This window comes from Astyanax mexicanus, chromosome 3 (genome assembly GCF_023375975.1).
Source record: "Astyanax mexicanus isolate ESR-SI-001 chromosome 3, AstMex3_surface, whole genome shotgun sequence".
NCBI classification, from domain to species: domain Eukaryota; kingdom Metazoa; phylum Chordata; class Actinopteri; order Characiformes; family Acestrorhamphidae; genus Astyanax; species Astyanax mexicanus.
Genome location: NC_064410.1, coordinates 7851000 through 7868029, shown reverse-complemented (window position 1 = coordinate 7868029; position 17030 = coordinate 7851000). Strand labels below are relative to the sequence as shown.

The following is a 17030-nucleotide window of genomic DNA, read 5'->3' as shown; positions in this document are numbered from 1 at the left end:
TAGTATCAGTAGTAGTATTAGTAGTTGTAGTTGTAGTATTAGTAGTAGTAGTAGTTGTAGTATTAGTAGTAGTAGTAGAATTATTAGTAGTAGTTGTAGTATTAGTAGTAGTAGTAGTTGTAGTATTAGTAGTAGTAGTAGAATTATTAGTAGTAGTTGTAGTATTAGTAGTAGTAGTAGTAGAAGTATTAGTAGTAGTTGTAGTTTTAGAAGTTGTAGTATCAGTAGTAGTATTAGTAGTTGTAGTTGTAGTATTAGTAGTAGTAGTAGAAGTATTATTAGTAGTTGTAGTTTTAGTAGTTGTAGTATTAGTAGTAGTAGAAGTGTTAGTAGTAGTTGTAGTATCAGTAGTAGTATTAGTAGTTGTAGTTGTAGTATTAGTAGTAGTAGTAGAAGTATTAGTAGTAGTTGTAGTTTTAGTAGTTGTATTATCAGTAGTAGTATTAGTAGTTGTAGTATTAGTAGTAGTAGTAGAAGTATTAGTAGTAGTTGTAGTTTTAGTAGTTGTAGCACTAGAATACTGTGTTGTTAATAGGATGATGAAGGGTTAAGGGCGCGCGCGCCACGCCCTCTGAGCGCGCTGTTGAGCTCTCGCGCTGCCTCAGGTGGGTCTGTCAGAGACAGTTCTGACCCCAGAGCGCGTGGAGGTGATTGAGTTTCAGCGCAGTGGAGATTGTTACCTCAGCACGGGGAGCTGTTCCCGTGGCTTATTGAACTCTGCGGTGTTTTTAAGCGGACTGAATCGACTTTTCGTGGGGTTTTATCAAACATACTGTCGAGGTAAGTCAGTAAGTTTGGCTGAAGCGCAGCAGTTTGGTCTGTTTAGCGTCTAAAAAAGGTTAAATGTTGTTCATAGACCGAGTCTGACAGCAAAAACTAGCTGTGGTTGAATTCTTTTTACCTACAGAGCTCTTAAATAACTCACAGGTAAAGTGTGTAGTTATTTAGATATCCAATATTTAAAATAATAGTCCAACCATTACATTGTTTTTTTCTGAAAAAGCTGTTTTGTGTTGTGTATTCTCTACAGGCTAATGTTATTCTGGCTTGTTGTTCTCCAGCTTTGTACTGTAACTCTCAGTTCCACCTTAAATAGTGCTTCATTCGCGTTCAGGATAACAAGAATCCTATAGTGTGCCATCAGGTGCCATCATGTAACTGCTGTGAACTGCTGCACCATTTAAGGTGGAACGGAAAGTTGGTGTTTAAAAGATCACTAGACTTATTTTTCATTATACTCCAAAACTCGAAAGCAATAATACATTTAATATCCCTTTTCTGAGTGTTGTTTATCCAGCAGTTATTGGGAACAGTGTAATTATTAATTTTATTGGATTAAAGCGAGTGTTTTAATCAGGTAAAAATGGTTAAATTCCTTATATTGACAAACTGATTGTGTTTATTATCTTAGAGATGGTGACATCAAACCAGCAGCTGCATCTACAGTCTACTTCCTGGTACAGTGTGTATAGTAGAGTTAATTCATTAGTACAGTTTGTGTAGATTAGTTCATTCATTACAGCAGATTGTATAGTACAGATATTTTGTGTGTTGTGTACTCAGCTGTCAGTGCAGTTAAAACAAATATCAGGGTTTGAAATGTAAATCAAGTCATTCAGAGTTGTTAAATTGGTTAAAACACGTTAGATTTGTCATTTTAGACAAACTTGAGGAGTAATTTTTCTTGGTGGTGACTGGAAACATAATTTATAACTCAAATGTAGCCACTTTATTACTTTTCTCCAAACCCACAAGTGAAACTACCACCACCATGTCTTCTATGTGTTGTATCTGTTTTATGTAAAATGTCAGTGAAAGTTTGAAATGATTTAACAGCTTTTTCTTTAAAGCCTAATTTGCTGTACAATGCCCTCAGCATATGTTTCCACTTTAAATAGATTGAAAAATACATTGTAACCCAAAATCTCACTCTGAAGCATATCTATAATCTGTGATTGCTGTGTGTGGACTAGCTTTTAGATGCATTATACTCTACATGTTATGTTTTTATTTATGGATTATATTGCCTTTAATGGCTGTGCATGTATCCTTCTTCCATGAATGAATTTCTAATATACATTCAATCCAAAACCTTTTTAAAACTCTTAAGTATCTCATTCATCTTGTTGCCAACATTAGTGATAACACAGTTTGAAATCCAAATCAAGATTTTACTGTTTAGTTGTTAGTTTTGTTCCAGGGTTAGTAATGTGGCACCTGTTTAACTACATTGTTTTAACTTAAAATAACATTTGAGTCACATATTGTATATTTGTAGTACCTTCTTTATATACAGCTCTGGAAAAAAATAAGAGACCACTTAAAATGTGGGGTTCCTTTAATTATACCAAATTGAAAACCTCTGAAATATAATCAAGAGAAAAATGGATGACCACAAGCCATCCAACCAAGCTGAACTGCTTGAATTTTTGCACCAGGAGTAAGGGGAATAAAGTTATCCAAAAGCAGTGTGTAAGACTGGTGGAGGAGAACATGCCACGATGCATGAAAACCGATTAAATCACAGGGTTATTCCACCAAATATTGATTTCTGAACAGTTAAAACTTTATGAATATAAACTTGTTTTCTTTGCATTATTTGAGGTCTGAAAGCTCTGCATCTTTTTGGTTATTTCAGACATTTTTCATTTTTTGCTAATAAATGCTCTAAATGACAAAATTTTAATTTGAAACTTGGAAAAATGTTGTCTGTAGGTATTAGAATAAAATGACAGTGTTCATTTTACTCAAACATATACCTATACATAGCAAAATCAGAGAAACTTATTTAAAAACTGAAGTGGTCTCTTAATGTTTTCCAGAGCTGTATGTGTAGGACATTTCCTATCATTTATTATGTCAAAATAGCTTGTGGAGCGATCCGTAATAGCAGTGACTTTGATTAATAAAAAAAATAAGTCTGTTTACTACACTTAAGAAGCTGACTTTTCAAAAATAAAATAGTTCTTTACAGACCTCTACATAATGCAAAATGCTATTGAGGATTAAAAAAAAAAAAAAAAAAAAAACTAGACTACAGTCAATTTATCTGTATAGCAACTCAATATTACATTTTTAATATGACTGTATGTGTACACAACATTCTTAATGCTTAAAAACTTCCAAAATATTGTATTTAAATATGTAAACTAGTTAAAATTGGCATTGCTCTGGTGAGAGTGTGGACTTGTGTTTAGAAGTGAGAGAAATGAGTGTAGGCATTGTTCCAAGAACAAAGTCCCTGTATTGATTAGGACAATCCTCTATGATGACCTTTAGCTCTCATTCATCATTTCTTTTCTGTAACCACACAGACATCTTATTGATTGTGCTGTATATCGGTTGAGCAAGGCAGGCTATTTCTGATTGACTGAAGGTTATTTTGGGTACTGGAGGCTACTGGTCTAGTCAGGAGAGGTCTACTGAACTGCTGGAGAGAAAGCCACTGGCTTTTGTTTTGTAGGTGCTGATGTTTCCTTCAAGAGCCAAGGTGTTATTTATTGCTCATTTACATTTTTATAGAGCTTGATTATCTTTTTTTTTGAGGATGCTAGCCAAACAATGTTTGCAAATAAATATGGCCTTCATTAAAAACTCATTAGACTCTGTATTTAAGGACAAACTGTGTCTCTAATAATAATAACATTTCTTTTGTAATTTACATTACATTTTTATATACCAAATTAGAGCACTGTGAAACTCTGTGATACATTAAAAATGCTAAACCCAACATTTTCCAAGTCATTCACAATAGCTTGTGCATTAGCATTAAAAAATTAATATTAATTATAGGATGTAATAGGTTAGTAGCTCAGTGTTGCACATTATAAATTGGTATACAATAAAAGAATGCTTGCTAAAAGTAATTTTTAATGTCTTAGTCGCAAATAGAAAGTACGAGTTCAGAGATGTTAAGAGCACAAGTTCGTATTAGCTCCTTCCTGGTTCCTGTAACTTGTGGATGCTGTTCCAGGCCAATGGCCTAATTAGACCCAAGAAAGGGTCAAAATACAGTTGTGTTGTGTCAGGAATCATTGACAAATTGTGATGATCACAGATCAAAATGGAGCCTTTGCCAAGTTATGCAGTCTTGTTTTTGTGGATGTGCAACACGGAACCTCTCAAGGTTTCATGATGAAAACTTTCAAGCTTTGACTGTGTTCAATGTACCTGTACAGACAGTTTTTGGTCTGTGTTTTTAATGCTGTAACAAATTAGGGCCAGTTTAAATAGTTGAAATAAGACAATTTCTGGTACTGTTACATTTCTCTAAGTAAAATGTATAAAGGCTTGAGCATAGTAGAGGAGAGTAGATTAGTACACAAAGGTCAATAGATCACTACATAGTTTGACTAGGTCACCAACTGGTACTAGGGATGATGTAAGGTCAGGGATTTTAGGCTGATACACTGATATGTAATCTGTAGCTAGTATGCTGAGAGTGTTTGGCTAGTACCGGTATGTTGGAATACCAGCTGTGTAAGGTTGCAACTAACGATTATTTTTGTAGTCAAATAATCTGTTGACTGTTTTTCTGATTAGTCGATTAGTCAACTTCTTTTCATTAGTCAATTAGTCATTTCTTCTGCCATACTTTTTATCTCAGCTTTCTGTGGGTGCAGCTCCTGTTCCTAGATGTCTCTATCGCTTCAACTATAGAAACGGCTAAATATGGCCTTTAAATGCCCAAAAGACATTTAAATATGAAATATGCTGATATATAGTGAGATAATACGGTATTCAATCTGTTGTGTTTTTGCACCTCATATGACTTGGACTGAGCCGAGTATGATCTGAGTGATTAGCCCCTCCCTCAACTTTGGTTACAAATGACTGATTAGTCGACAATAAAATTTGGAGTCAACAGTTTTCTTTTTATAATCAACATTGTCGATTATCTAAATTGTTGCAGCCCTACAGCTGTGCATCAGCAGTTTGAGTGTACTACACTGCAGGATTGTCCTATTAAACTTATTGCAAGCAAATCGTAAATTGAACTAGTCATTAAAGGTGTTGTAGGGCACTAAGGGGTTGTAGGTTACTTGAGGTTTGATCTAATGTGTAGCCTAAATGGCAGTAAGTAAACTGTAGTGCCAGTTACTCTTAAAGAGCCACTAAAGCCTAAATCATATATTTTTTCATTAATGAATTGTTTTCCTTTAAAGTACCGGTAATGAAACATCAAGTCTACAAAAATCTACTAAAGTCTCAGTCATATGTAATTGACGACGGCCTCTTTGATTTGGATGATGATAATTAACGTCATAATTAACATACTCACAAGCTTTTTTATTAGTACGTGTTCCAACAGAACACAGAACTTGATTGACTTAAATGTTTGACTGGCAATGAGCTTCAAATTGCTGTAAATGCTGATGCAGTCCATCAGTTAATTGATGTATAGGGTTGAAGGGTTGAAGGGTTGTCCCAATTCTTAGGGGGAGGACTTCAACCCTTCCTCTTGGAACTCTGCTCCAAGGGGAAGAATTACACTTAAAAATAGGGGGTAGGGGTACAAATTAGAAATGGGATTGGGCCTAAATCTTTAGACTCAATATTAGTGGTGTGCCATATCGTATTGTACGCGATAATATCGCCAACTTTTTTAAATACCGTGAACGATATTATATCCTGAAATATCATGCCATATCACCCACCCCTTATTATCACATCAGGGTGCTACTTTTTTGCTGTTTTTAGCAAAAGGAAAAATCGCACTGTTCTCATTTTCCATTATATATTTACTAGAGACAGAATATATCTGTCCAGTATCATTCATTTTACTTCAGTTCTGGATATATGGAGATGTTTGGAGTGTAGTATTAGTATCATGGCATTCTGGATCATTGACTTCTGTAACAAATCTGTACTGTATTTATGTTTTAATTGAATGTTTTGTCATATCACCAAGAATATCGTTATCGCAGAAATACCATGAAATATCGTGATATTATTTTAGGGCCATTTCGCCTAGAGGCCGACCGATCGATCGGCCAGCCGATTTAATCGGCCGATTTTTGTTATTTTTTTATCAATCGGCATCGGCCGATTTTCTTATTTGGCCGCGCCGATTTTAATCCGGCACATCTGCGGGCAGCTACTTGGAACGCAGCGCAAGGTTTCAAGAGTGAGCAAGACTTTCAACGGGTAAGGCATCCATTTTTACAATCCAGTGTCCCAAAGTCTATATTTTCTCTCATGATTAGTAATCTGTGATGTTGCTTCATTTACTGAAAAAGAATAGAATTTCAACTGCATCGGTGTTGTAGCATTTCTCTCCAAACGAAACTATGCTTAGCGTTGATGGCAGGAGTGCATTTGGAATGCGCCCTGACTATGCAAGGCAAGCCCTATCTATAAGCTCTAGTATAAAATAACTGACGTCTCTTCTTCAGAAACGAAAATCTAAGTAAATAAAATCAAATTAACACTTGATATTTTCAGTATTTAAATTATTTTTAGACGAAATGAAAAAGGGCAGGACTAAAACTGTTTAAGGATATTCGCAGCATCAGCTGCGCTGAAATAATAATTACTGGTTAGTCAGGATTATTAGAGGACTGTACTTCTCCTTATATATATATAAATAAGCTTTATTGTAAACGAATTAATAAAACAAATAGTTTCTAAAATAATGGAGTTAAAATAAAACATCTCTTTTTCCTTCACTACAAACAGACATTAAATCATGCCGCCTCCTGCTGTTCTGCTGTAAAACTCACCCGTTTAAAGCGGTTTGCGCTGTTAGATATTAAATGAAACGATGAGCAGAATTTTCTGTTTTGTCGGGTTCTACTTTAGAACCCCCTCCAGACTTTTCTGATAAAAGCTCATTTTATCCTGAACCTATAAAGTCCGCGCTCTTCAGCTTTCTCAACTCATTTTCCGCTCACGCCGAACCTCCAGTACAGCTGATGAGACGCGTTTCTCTGGCTAAGGAGCTCATTTGAAGAAAAAAAAAAAAACAGATAAAGCTATATTTAAATTACAGCACCTGTCTGTTTTTGCATTATTTATAATTTTATTCTTAATTTAAACGTCACCCATTTTTGTAAAATAATAGCTGCAGCCCTAATGTGAACATTTTATAACATTGTCCTCCCATGTCCATTCGTTTTCAACTGCATGGAGTTGAAGAAGAAATGAGCTTTGCCGTTTTGGAGTAACTATCTAAAGTTGTCACATTATGGAAGTCTTCTTGCACTCTGTTAAACATATTAAAATGAATAATTAATAGACTAACAGACTGCAACAAGTCATACATTTGTTAATTAGTAGGCCCCTACAGTAAATTTTATATAATAGCCAACATAATATTTCTACTATAAACATGAATATATAGTGTATATAGAACATATGTTATATAATGAATAAAATAAAATGTTATGGATAATACAATCTAAATAAAATTAATATTTTTTTTATTAACATATAGTGATATAGTAACATTAAAGTCACTATAAAATGCTAATTTATTTTCAATAAATTGTGTGAAGTTTACAACTGTTGTTCCTCCTCTTACTAGTATGATTTTAAGCATGCCAAATAAATATAATACGATAGCATATCGGCCCTAAAAATCGGCAGGTCACATCGGCCATCGGCTGACTCTGACCACTAATGATCGGTATCGGCATCGGCCTTAGAAAAACCCATATCGGTCGGTCTCTAATTTCGCCCACCCCTACTCAAAATGTTTAAGTTCTACAGTGCTTATAATGTGTCTGCCATGACCAGATATGGCCTCCAATGGAACAAGATGACCATGAGATGTGTGTGGGAGAGTGAGGGTGTGTCTGATCATTGCTGTCGAGCTCTGATTTGAATAACAAAGCTATTGGCATAGTGTTGAACTGTGGGAGTCTCACTTTTCTGCTGCTGTAGTCTGCTGTACATGACTGTCTGAAAGGAACACAGAGTAAAGGTGGGAAAGCTTAAGCTTGGGTTAATGTTTTTCATGGTATGAGCACAGCTTCCCCTGTCGTGTTGAGAAAAGGACTTACTCAGTTTAGAAAGTTTCAAGGAAACAATCAGCCTCCAAATTTCAAGTTTCAGGGAAAGTATTTTCGTTTCTGTGTTGTGTATGAAAAGTCCACAGGAGCTTGTTTGTTTATGTTCAAATCCTCATTACTCCTCCTAAAGAGGAAATTGCTGTTGAGCCATCCGTGTGCCCTCCACCCACTATTAGCATCTACTGTGTGCCACTGTGGACCATGCTTGTGTATGAGTCTGCATATCTGAGGAATACTCAGGGGAATGTTTTTCAAGTCCCTTTGAAAATGACTGACTAAATTACCGCTCTTGGCTTAGCATGGTCACGCCCACACACACACACACACACACACACGAACACACACATGAACACACACACAAACAGAATTCGAATTTCACCTCGTGGACCTCGCTTATGGCCAGCGAATGTTCTGTAGAAATGAAAAGTGAGAAAGGACCTGAACTTCTGTTTTTCAGACCACGTCAGCTCTCGGTGGAGAACAGATGCGGTTGAAACACTTCGCGCTCTTTCGATCTGACTTTCAGATTCATTTTTTAAATTACATTTTTCTCGTGTATTTGGCTCTTCTTGCCGCAAATGGCGATGGACGATGTGATCCTTGGTGCCTGGCGCAGGTTCATTCCCAGGCTGGTAACCCTCCTGAGGTTTCCCAAGGTAAGCAGTGAGGGCAGAAGTGCACTCAGGGCAGGGGAATTTGTAGGAACACTTTTGCAGGTAGACGGCATCCAGTGTGTGGACTGGGATACTGTCTTATTGTCTTGTCTCAGACTGTGTAAGGCTCACTCTCCATTTTTTGCTGCCTATTAGGAGAATAACAATGTTTGAATGTGATATTAAAATAGGGCTGCACAATATATCAATATATAATTTTTTTTTAAATCTCTTAGCTGTTTGATACAAAAAAAAAGACTCATATGCTCTAATTTTCAGAGGCAGAGTATTCAGTACCACTCAAATTTTTGGACACACCTTCTCATTTATTTTGTTTTTTTTTTTTCTTTTAATGGTTTTTACGTTATAAATTTAATCTTGAAGATATTAAACCTATACAGGAAAGGACATTTTGTTAAACAACCTAGAATTATATATTTTATATTTTCATATTTTTATATTTTAGATTTAGCTTTGAGGACAAATCTGTCTTCATGAGGTAGAGACACCTGGAATAGTTTTCTCAGCATCTTAAATGAGCTTCTGGAGGTGCTGAACAATAGTTGCTGCTTTTCCTTTACGCTGTGAAGCTCCAACTCCAACAATCCTAAATCACCTCAAATCACCATCTCAGTTCATCAGGTTTAGATCAGGGGATTAATGTGGAGGACAAACAGGTTTTTGTTTACTATGTAATTTTATATGTGTCCTTTAATTGTTTTTGTGCCTTCAATATTGAAAATTAATTAAATAAAGTAATGAAGAAAAAGAGTGAATGAGAATGTGTGTCCAAACTTACGACATGAACTGTATCTTCCCAATATCGCTTATTTTACTCTAAATTTAGATATACATAATGCATTATTGATTGTATGATATGATTGATCACTGACTTCAGGTAAAATCTGATGACCAGTGTTCAGTTTTTTTTTTTTTTTTTTTTTTTTTTGAGAAATATTTTTTTGTATCAAGCAACAACAAAAAAAAAAAGTACATTTTACAAGACATTGCACATTTAGGTTTTGTGACTATATCACTTGTGTGTGTGTTGTGACAAATACGCTGAAATTTTACTATGCAGCCCTAATAATGACATTTATTACAAGCTCAATGGGGAATTTTTACAACAAAATATTAATTATTTAGCAGATTTAGTATGACTGGATATAGTCTTCTTAAAAAGAAAGGTAAGCACGTCTAAAATTGTGGAAGAATTGTGGAACAATTACAGAAACATGTTTCTCAATGTTAAATTGTGAAGACTTGGGATATCCCACAATCTGCAGCCCATATTATCTTTAAACAATATCAGAGAAGTTATTATTTATTGGTTATTTTTTCTAATATTTCAGACAGAGTTTTAACCCGCCGGCTACTTCTGTGGGTCCCTGGCAAATAGGCCCATGATGTAAAATTCTCTCTTTTAAAAGTTTCAGCTTGAAAGTTCGAAATTATTTTTTTCTTCATGGTTGCACAACAGACCTGATTTCAATTATTGTGGTTTATTTTGCAATATTGACTGTTCCTACACAAAATACTAATTGAATTATGTTAGTCTGCATGACCTGCATAACTTCTGGATGACTTTTTTTTATATGTGCACCACAAAAATATGTGTAGAGCTTTTTTTTTTAATTCTGCGAAGCTTTAGTTTTGAAATATATTATTTGATCTTTTGTTTTCTAAATTTGGTAACAGAAATTATTTTTTGACACTAGTTAAAACACTATTAATCATTACATAAGTTTTAACTAATGTCTCAATTCATTATTATTTACATAATTCTTAAGCATTATAGTTTAGTAATGTTTAATTTAATGTCTTAACTTGTGTCAATTAATAATTAAATGAGACATTACTTTACACAGTAATAAACATTGTTAAATGGTTAAGTTATTTGTGATCTTAATTGTAAAGTATTACCCTAAAATGTAATATAATACTTTGACCAAAATCACACACCTGCTTAAAACTTTACTATACCGGTTTGTTATTTTGGACACATGTATGTTTGAGTGGTGCAAGTAATTATTCAGTGCAGGTGCTTGACCTTATTAATGATTTGTGGATAAATACATTCAAGTCCTCAGCAATGTTTAGTGTTATTTTAGTGAACTTTCATTTCACAACAGTTAGACAGCAGGGCTGATCTTAGTTAGTAGTGTTAGCAGTTCTTTTTTAAAACAGTCACAGGCTTTGTGTTTTCTGTTTGCATGGTATAACACACACACACACACAGTAGGATTGTGCTGTACATAGTGGAAAGCTACGCCTCCACTCCCTCCACTCTGCACTGTTTGGCTCTGAGCCTCCTGTCCCCTGAGAGCATCCAGGCCTTTGAAAAACACATCAGCTGGACACTTCCCTGTTTTGTGGGGACCAGTTTAACGAGGTGATACGGCTACAGTACTTTCACTCTGACCAGTCATCCTCACTGGATGATGGTGCTTTGAGAGATAATGTAGTTGATAAGCACCACTGCCGGATCTGTTACACCAAGAAAAAAACGGCTCCAAAAACAAAAAACAACGCTGGAACAATAATGGAACATTTAGTGTTGCTGCAATGATCACCTTTTTACATTGTACAGCTCTGGAAAAAATAAGAGACCACTTCAGTTTCTGAATCAGTTTCTCTGATTTTGCTATTTATAGTTATATGTTTGAGTTATAAGTATGTTTTATTCTATAAACTCCAAACAACCTTTCTCCCAAATTCCAAATAAAAATAATGTCATTTAGAGCATTTATTTGCAGAAAATGAGAAATGGCTGAAAATAACAAGATGCAGAGCTTTCAGACCTCAAATAATGCAAAGAAAACAAAACGTTTCTTAAGCTTTAAGAGGTCAGAAATCAATATTTATGTTCTCCTCCACCAGCCTTACACACTGCTTTTGTATGAGTTTATGCTGCTTTACTCCTGATGCAAAAATTCAAGCAGTTCAGTTTGGTTTGATGGCTTGTGATCATCCATCTTCCTTTTTATTATGTTCTAGAGGTTTTCAATTTGGTAAAATGAAAGAAACTGATCATTTTTAAGTGTCCTTTTATTTTTTTCCAAAGCTGTATTTATCGTTTTTAGATATGCAACTAAAAATACATACATACATACACACCTGCACAGACCAGGAAAAGAGAGAAACAAATTAATACATACTGTAAAATTAAATTGAAAGTTAACACAAAAAATGCCACAATACCACAATTCAGTGATTAATATCATCTTAGTTGTACATACAAATGAACAAAAGATGAAGAAGACAACATTACCTGTCAATCTTTTAAGAAATCATTTTAAGTGTAATTTATTGATATTTGGGTGATCCTGAAGCTCTAAGTCCTCTAGATGTGCTAAAAGGGTCCCCATGCTTTGTACTAGTTAGCTATAGAATGTTGGATTTTTTTTTTTACCACGATATCACCATTTTTGATAGTTTTTTGATAATGGTGATATTGTCTATTGTGTTTTTTGTATGTTTGGTCACATATGTAACAGTAAATAGTATTTTAGCCAGTCATGCAATGTTTCAGTAACACACACACAGTGTAAACTGCAGTAGGTAAAGAAAAGGTATCTCCCAAACTATGATTAATTACAAATTTGTTGTATTTAAAAGAGTATGATATGAGCGAGGAAAGCCCAAAATCATTACTGTTTCAAAGCAGTCTTCCCTATCTCCCATCTCCCGGTTCTGTTTTTGGGGGGTGGGTGGTGTACATGCAGTGAGTTGAAAGTTTGAACAGAGGCTGAACTGTGTCTGAGGCTGAACTCTGGAGGGATATCTGATTTCCCTCTGTCTCTTTTGTTGCTGCTGAATAAAGGGAAAGGCTCAGGCCGGGATGTGTCCGTTTCACTGCTTTTTTGTCCTGCCCAGGTTTCCATAGTGTTTTGTTTGAGCTGGTGATGGGAAAACTACTGCCAGTATAATAATCCCACAGTGAGAAGGAACAGTGCTGAGGTCATGAAACCGTAGTGTGTTTGATACTGTATTTATTACACAAGAGCCATGGTGGAGGTTGTTTTTCTCCGTGCCCTTTCCTTGAAAATACATTTTCATATTAAACCTCTCAGTTGGGGGTTAAACTAACAAGTCTAACAAGTCCTGATCTGGAAAACAGCCAGGTTGGCAAGTCTCAGCACAGCCTCAGATTGCCAAACATCTTGTCTTCTCTGGTAGAGAAGAGAGATCTGGTGGAGTGATATTTACTCTGCAAGTTCATCTTTACTGTTATAAAATATATTGGTAAAAAAGTATTTGCCCAAAATACAATGTTGTTGTGTTTGAGGTTATTTTTTGTTTTGTTAAGCCAAATTGCAGGATAGGATAATGTAACCACTAGAGGCCGACCGATCGATCGGCCAGCCGATTTAATCGGCCGATTTTTGTTATTTTTTTATCAATCGGCATCGGCCGATTTTCTTATTTGGCCGCGCCGATTTTAATCCGGCACATCTGCGGGCAGCTACTTGGAACGCAGCGCAAGGTTTCAAGAGTGAGCAAGACTTTCAACGGGTAAGGCATCCATTTTTACAATCCAGTGTCCCAAAGTCTATATTTTCTCTCATGATTAGTAATCTGTGATGTTGCTTCATTTACTGAAAAAGAATAGAATTTCAACTGCATCGGTGTTGTAGCATTTCTCTCCAAACGAAACTATGCTTAGCGTTGATGGCAGGAGTGCATTTGGAATGCGCCCTGACTATGCAAGGCAAGCCCTATCTATAAGCTCTAGTATAAAATAACTGACGTCTCTTCTTCAGAAACGAAAATCTAAGTAAATAAAATCAAATTAACACTTGATATTTTCAGTATTTAAATTATTTTTAGACGAAATGAAAAAGGGCAGGACTAAAACTGTTTAAGGATATTCGCAGCATCAGCTGCGCTGAAATAATAATTACTGGTTAGTCAGGATTATTAGAGGACTGTACTTCTCCTTATATATATATAAATAAGCTTTATTGTAAACGAATTAATAAAACAAATAGTTTCTAAAATAATGGAGTTAAAATAAAACATCTCTTTTTCCTTCACTACAAACAGACATTAAATCATGCCGCCTCCTGCTGTTCTGCTGTAAAACTCACCCGTTTAAAGCGGTTTGCGCTGTTAGATATTAAATGAAACGATGAGCAGAATTTTCTGTTTTGTCGGGTTCTACTTTAGAACCCCCTCCAGACTTTTCTGATAAAAGCTCATTTTATCCTGAACCTATAAAGTCCGCGCTCTTCAGCTTTCTCAACTCATTTTCCGCTCACGCCGAACCTCCAGTACAGCTGATGAGACGCGTTTCTCTGGCTAAGGAGCTCATTTGAAGAAAAAAAAAAAACAGATAAAGCTATATTTAAATTACAGCACCTGTCTGTTTTTGCATTATTTATAATTTTATTCTTAATTTAAACGTCACCCATTTTTGTAAAATAATAGCTGCAGCCCTAATGTGAACATTTTATAACATTGTCCTCCCATGTCCATTCGTTTTCAACTGCATGGAGTTGAAGAAGAAATGAGCTTTGCCGTTTTGGAGTAACTATCTAAAGTTGTCACATTATGGAAGTCTTCTTGCACTCTGTTAAACATATTAAAATGAATAATTAATAGACTAACAGACTGCAACAAGTCATACATTTGTTAATTAGTAGGCCCCTACAGTAAATTTTATATAATAGCCAACATAATATTTCTACTATAAACATGAATATATAGTGTATATAGAACATATGTTATATAATGAATAAAATAAAATGTTATGGATAATACAATCTAAATAAAATTAATATTTTTTTTATTAACATATAGTGATATAGTAACATTAAAGTCACTATAAAATGCTAATTTATTTTCAATAAATTGTGTGAAGTTTACAACTGTTGTTCCTCCTCTTACTAGTATGATTTTAAGCATGCCAAATAAATATAATACGATAGCATATCGGCCCTAAAAATCGGCAGGTCACATCGGCCATCGGCTGACTCTGACCACTAATGATCGGTATCGGCATCGGCCTTAGAAAAACCCATATCGGTCGGTCTCTAGTAACCACAAGGACCAGGATCAGAATAGAGTGGCCCTGACTAAAAGGATTGTCTGATTTGTCCCACAGTACAAATGTATATGTTATATAGGGCTCTGTTTTATTGATATCTGTCAACCGTGCACCGTGCAGCTTGATTTATGACATGTTAGTATGTCTTTGCTATCATAACGACAGGGAAAGTACACCTCTTGACTGACCACTCAAAATGTAGAGAAAACAGACCTTATTTCCGCTATTTGTTATATAACAATAATCTATATTTTGTATTAATATAGAATAATGTTATTTTATTTTGTATTCTGTTTATTGTTGATATAAATGTTTGCATACCTGCCAACTGGAATGCTCTATGGGTCTGTGCTCTGCTGAGTGTACACGTGTGCATAACAAGAAGGGGTCTTTGCGCATTGTGTGTTGACAATTCACTGCCAAGCTAGCAATGAACGTCTGACTGTTGATGTCTGCCTAGGTTGTATTCAGTCAGTGGCGCACCTGTGTTTTCCATTGCCAAGATAACAATACATCAGAAGTTTAGCTGAACACACTCCAATTCAGGAGTTGGAAAATAAACTGTTAGCAGGGTGCAAGATAGTGATGAGCATCCTGACAAACCCTGTGCAGGCTTAAGGATAAGCCCAAAGTGCTATAGTACTACAAACGGTTGTTGAAAAGTATGTATAACAAAGCCTTTATCCATCATTATCTTCCTGTCATTATTTTATTAACATGCTGAATTCTCTCTTTTCTAAAGCCAGAGAATGAGAACCCCACCACGGCAGTGTATGCTAACGTCACAGACCTGAAGAAGACCACTCGCTCAGCTCCTTCCCCCTCCTCCACCTGCTCCTCCCCCGGTCTGTCCCTCAGCCCGGCTCCAGACCCTGCCACGCCCACTGACTTGGCTGGGTGGGAGGTACACACTGATCAAGACAGTGGCAAGGCCTTTTACTACCACCCTGCCACTCAGCAGCGCAGCTGGGCGGACCCCCGGAGCCCACCTCCTACCACTGGAATGGAGGCCTCGGCCCTGCCCGCTCCCGCCTGCACCTCTCCGGCTCTCTCACAAGGCTCTGAATGGAAGCAGCTGCTGGATGAGGCCACGGGCAGGCATTATTACTACAACCATGCCCTTAAGAAGTCCACATGGGTAGCACCAGAGCCTCAGGCTGATGGGCCGGTAAGACATTTTAACAAGGCATTAACTGGAATTGACATAAGAATGGTGGTTTGGGCAGATATGCCATAATTAATAATGTACGGTATCTCACAAAAATGAGTACACCACTCATATTTTTGTTAATATTTGAATTTTTATTATCTTTTCATGGGACAACACTGAAGATATGACACTTTGATACAATGTAAAGTAGTCAGATTGTATAACAATATAAATTTGCAGAACCATAAAAAAAAACTCAACACACAGCCGTTATTGTCTAAACCTCTGGCAAAAATGTGAACTCCATGCCCAAGACAGTTAAGGCAGTCAATATTTTGTGTGGCCACACTATTTTCCAGCACTTCCACTAAATCTCTTGGGGATGAAGGTTACTAGAGAGCTTCACATGTTGGCACTAGAATCCTCTTCCAACTCCTCCATGATTAAAACACAGAGCTGGTGGATGTTAGAGACCTTGCGGTTCTCCACCTTCTGTTTGAGGATGCCCCACAGATGCTCAAAAGGATTTATGTCTGAAGACACGCTTGGCCAGACCAGCACCTTTACACTCTTTAGTTTCTTTAGCAAGACCATGGTCGACTTGGAGGTGTGTTTGGGGTCATTGCTGCTTTGGAAAACTGCCCTTCTGCTAAGTTTCTGAAGTTAAGGGGTAATGTTCTGCTTCAGTATGTCACAGTACATGTTGGCATTCATGATTCCCTCAATGAACTGTAGCTCCCCACAGTCGGCAGCACCAAACAATGACACTACCACCACCATGCTTGACTGTAGGCAAGGCACACTTGTCTTTGTACTCCTCACCTGGATGCTCCCAAGTGTTTGACACCATCTGAACTAAGTTTATATTTGTCTCATCATCCATGTTTTTATTCTGCTTTTATCTATGGCCATGCAGACCAATTTGATACATTTGTGTTGGGTCTACATATTGACAGGCCTCTTTCCACTGTAATTTCAGGGTGTTAACAAACTTCTTTTAGACTAGGCCATCATTGTGTTGAGCAACTGTTATTTTTCCTCATAGAGTTATTTGCCATGAGGTGCCGTGTTTCAAGTCCAGTGACCAGTATGAAAGAGTGTTAACACACCTGCTCCCCATTCTCACCTGAGACCTTGTAACGCTAACGAGTCTCATGACACCGGAG

The 17030-nt window shown here is 36.3% G+C and overlaps 1 protein-coding gene across 3 annotated transcripts in view; it reads left to right on the top strand.

Moving 5' to 3' along the window:
- Positions 1-17030, top strand: part of arhgap27l (Rho GTPase activating protein 27, like) — a 67718-nt gene that overhangs the window by 26044 nt on the left and 24644 nt on the right. For all 3 annotated transcript variants that reach the window (XM_049476087.1, XM_022668104.2, XM_049476088.1), the window contains exon 3: positions 15457-15882. In XM_049476087.1, coding sequence (XP_049332044.1) covers positions 15457-15882 — 426 coding nt within the window. The remainder of the gene's footprint in view (positions 1-15456; positions 15883-17030) is intronic.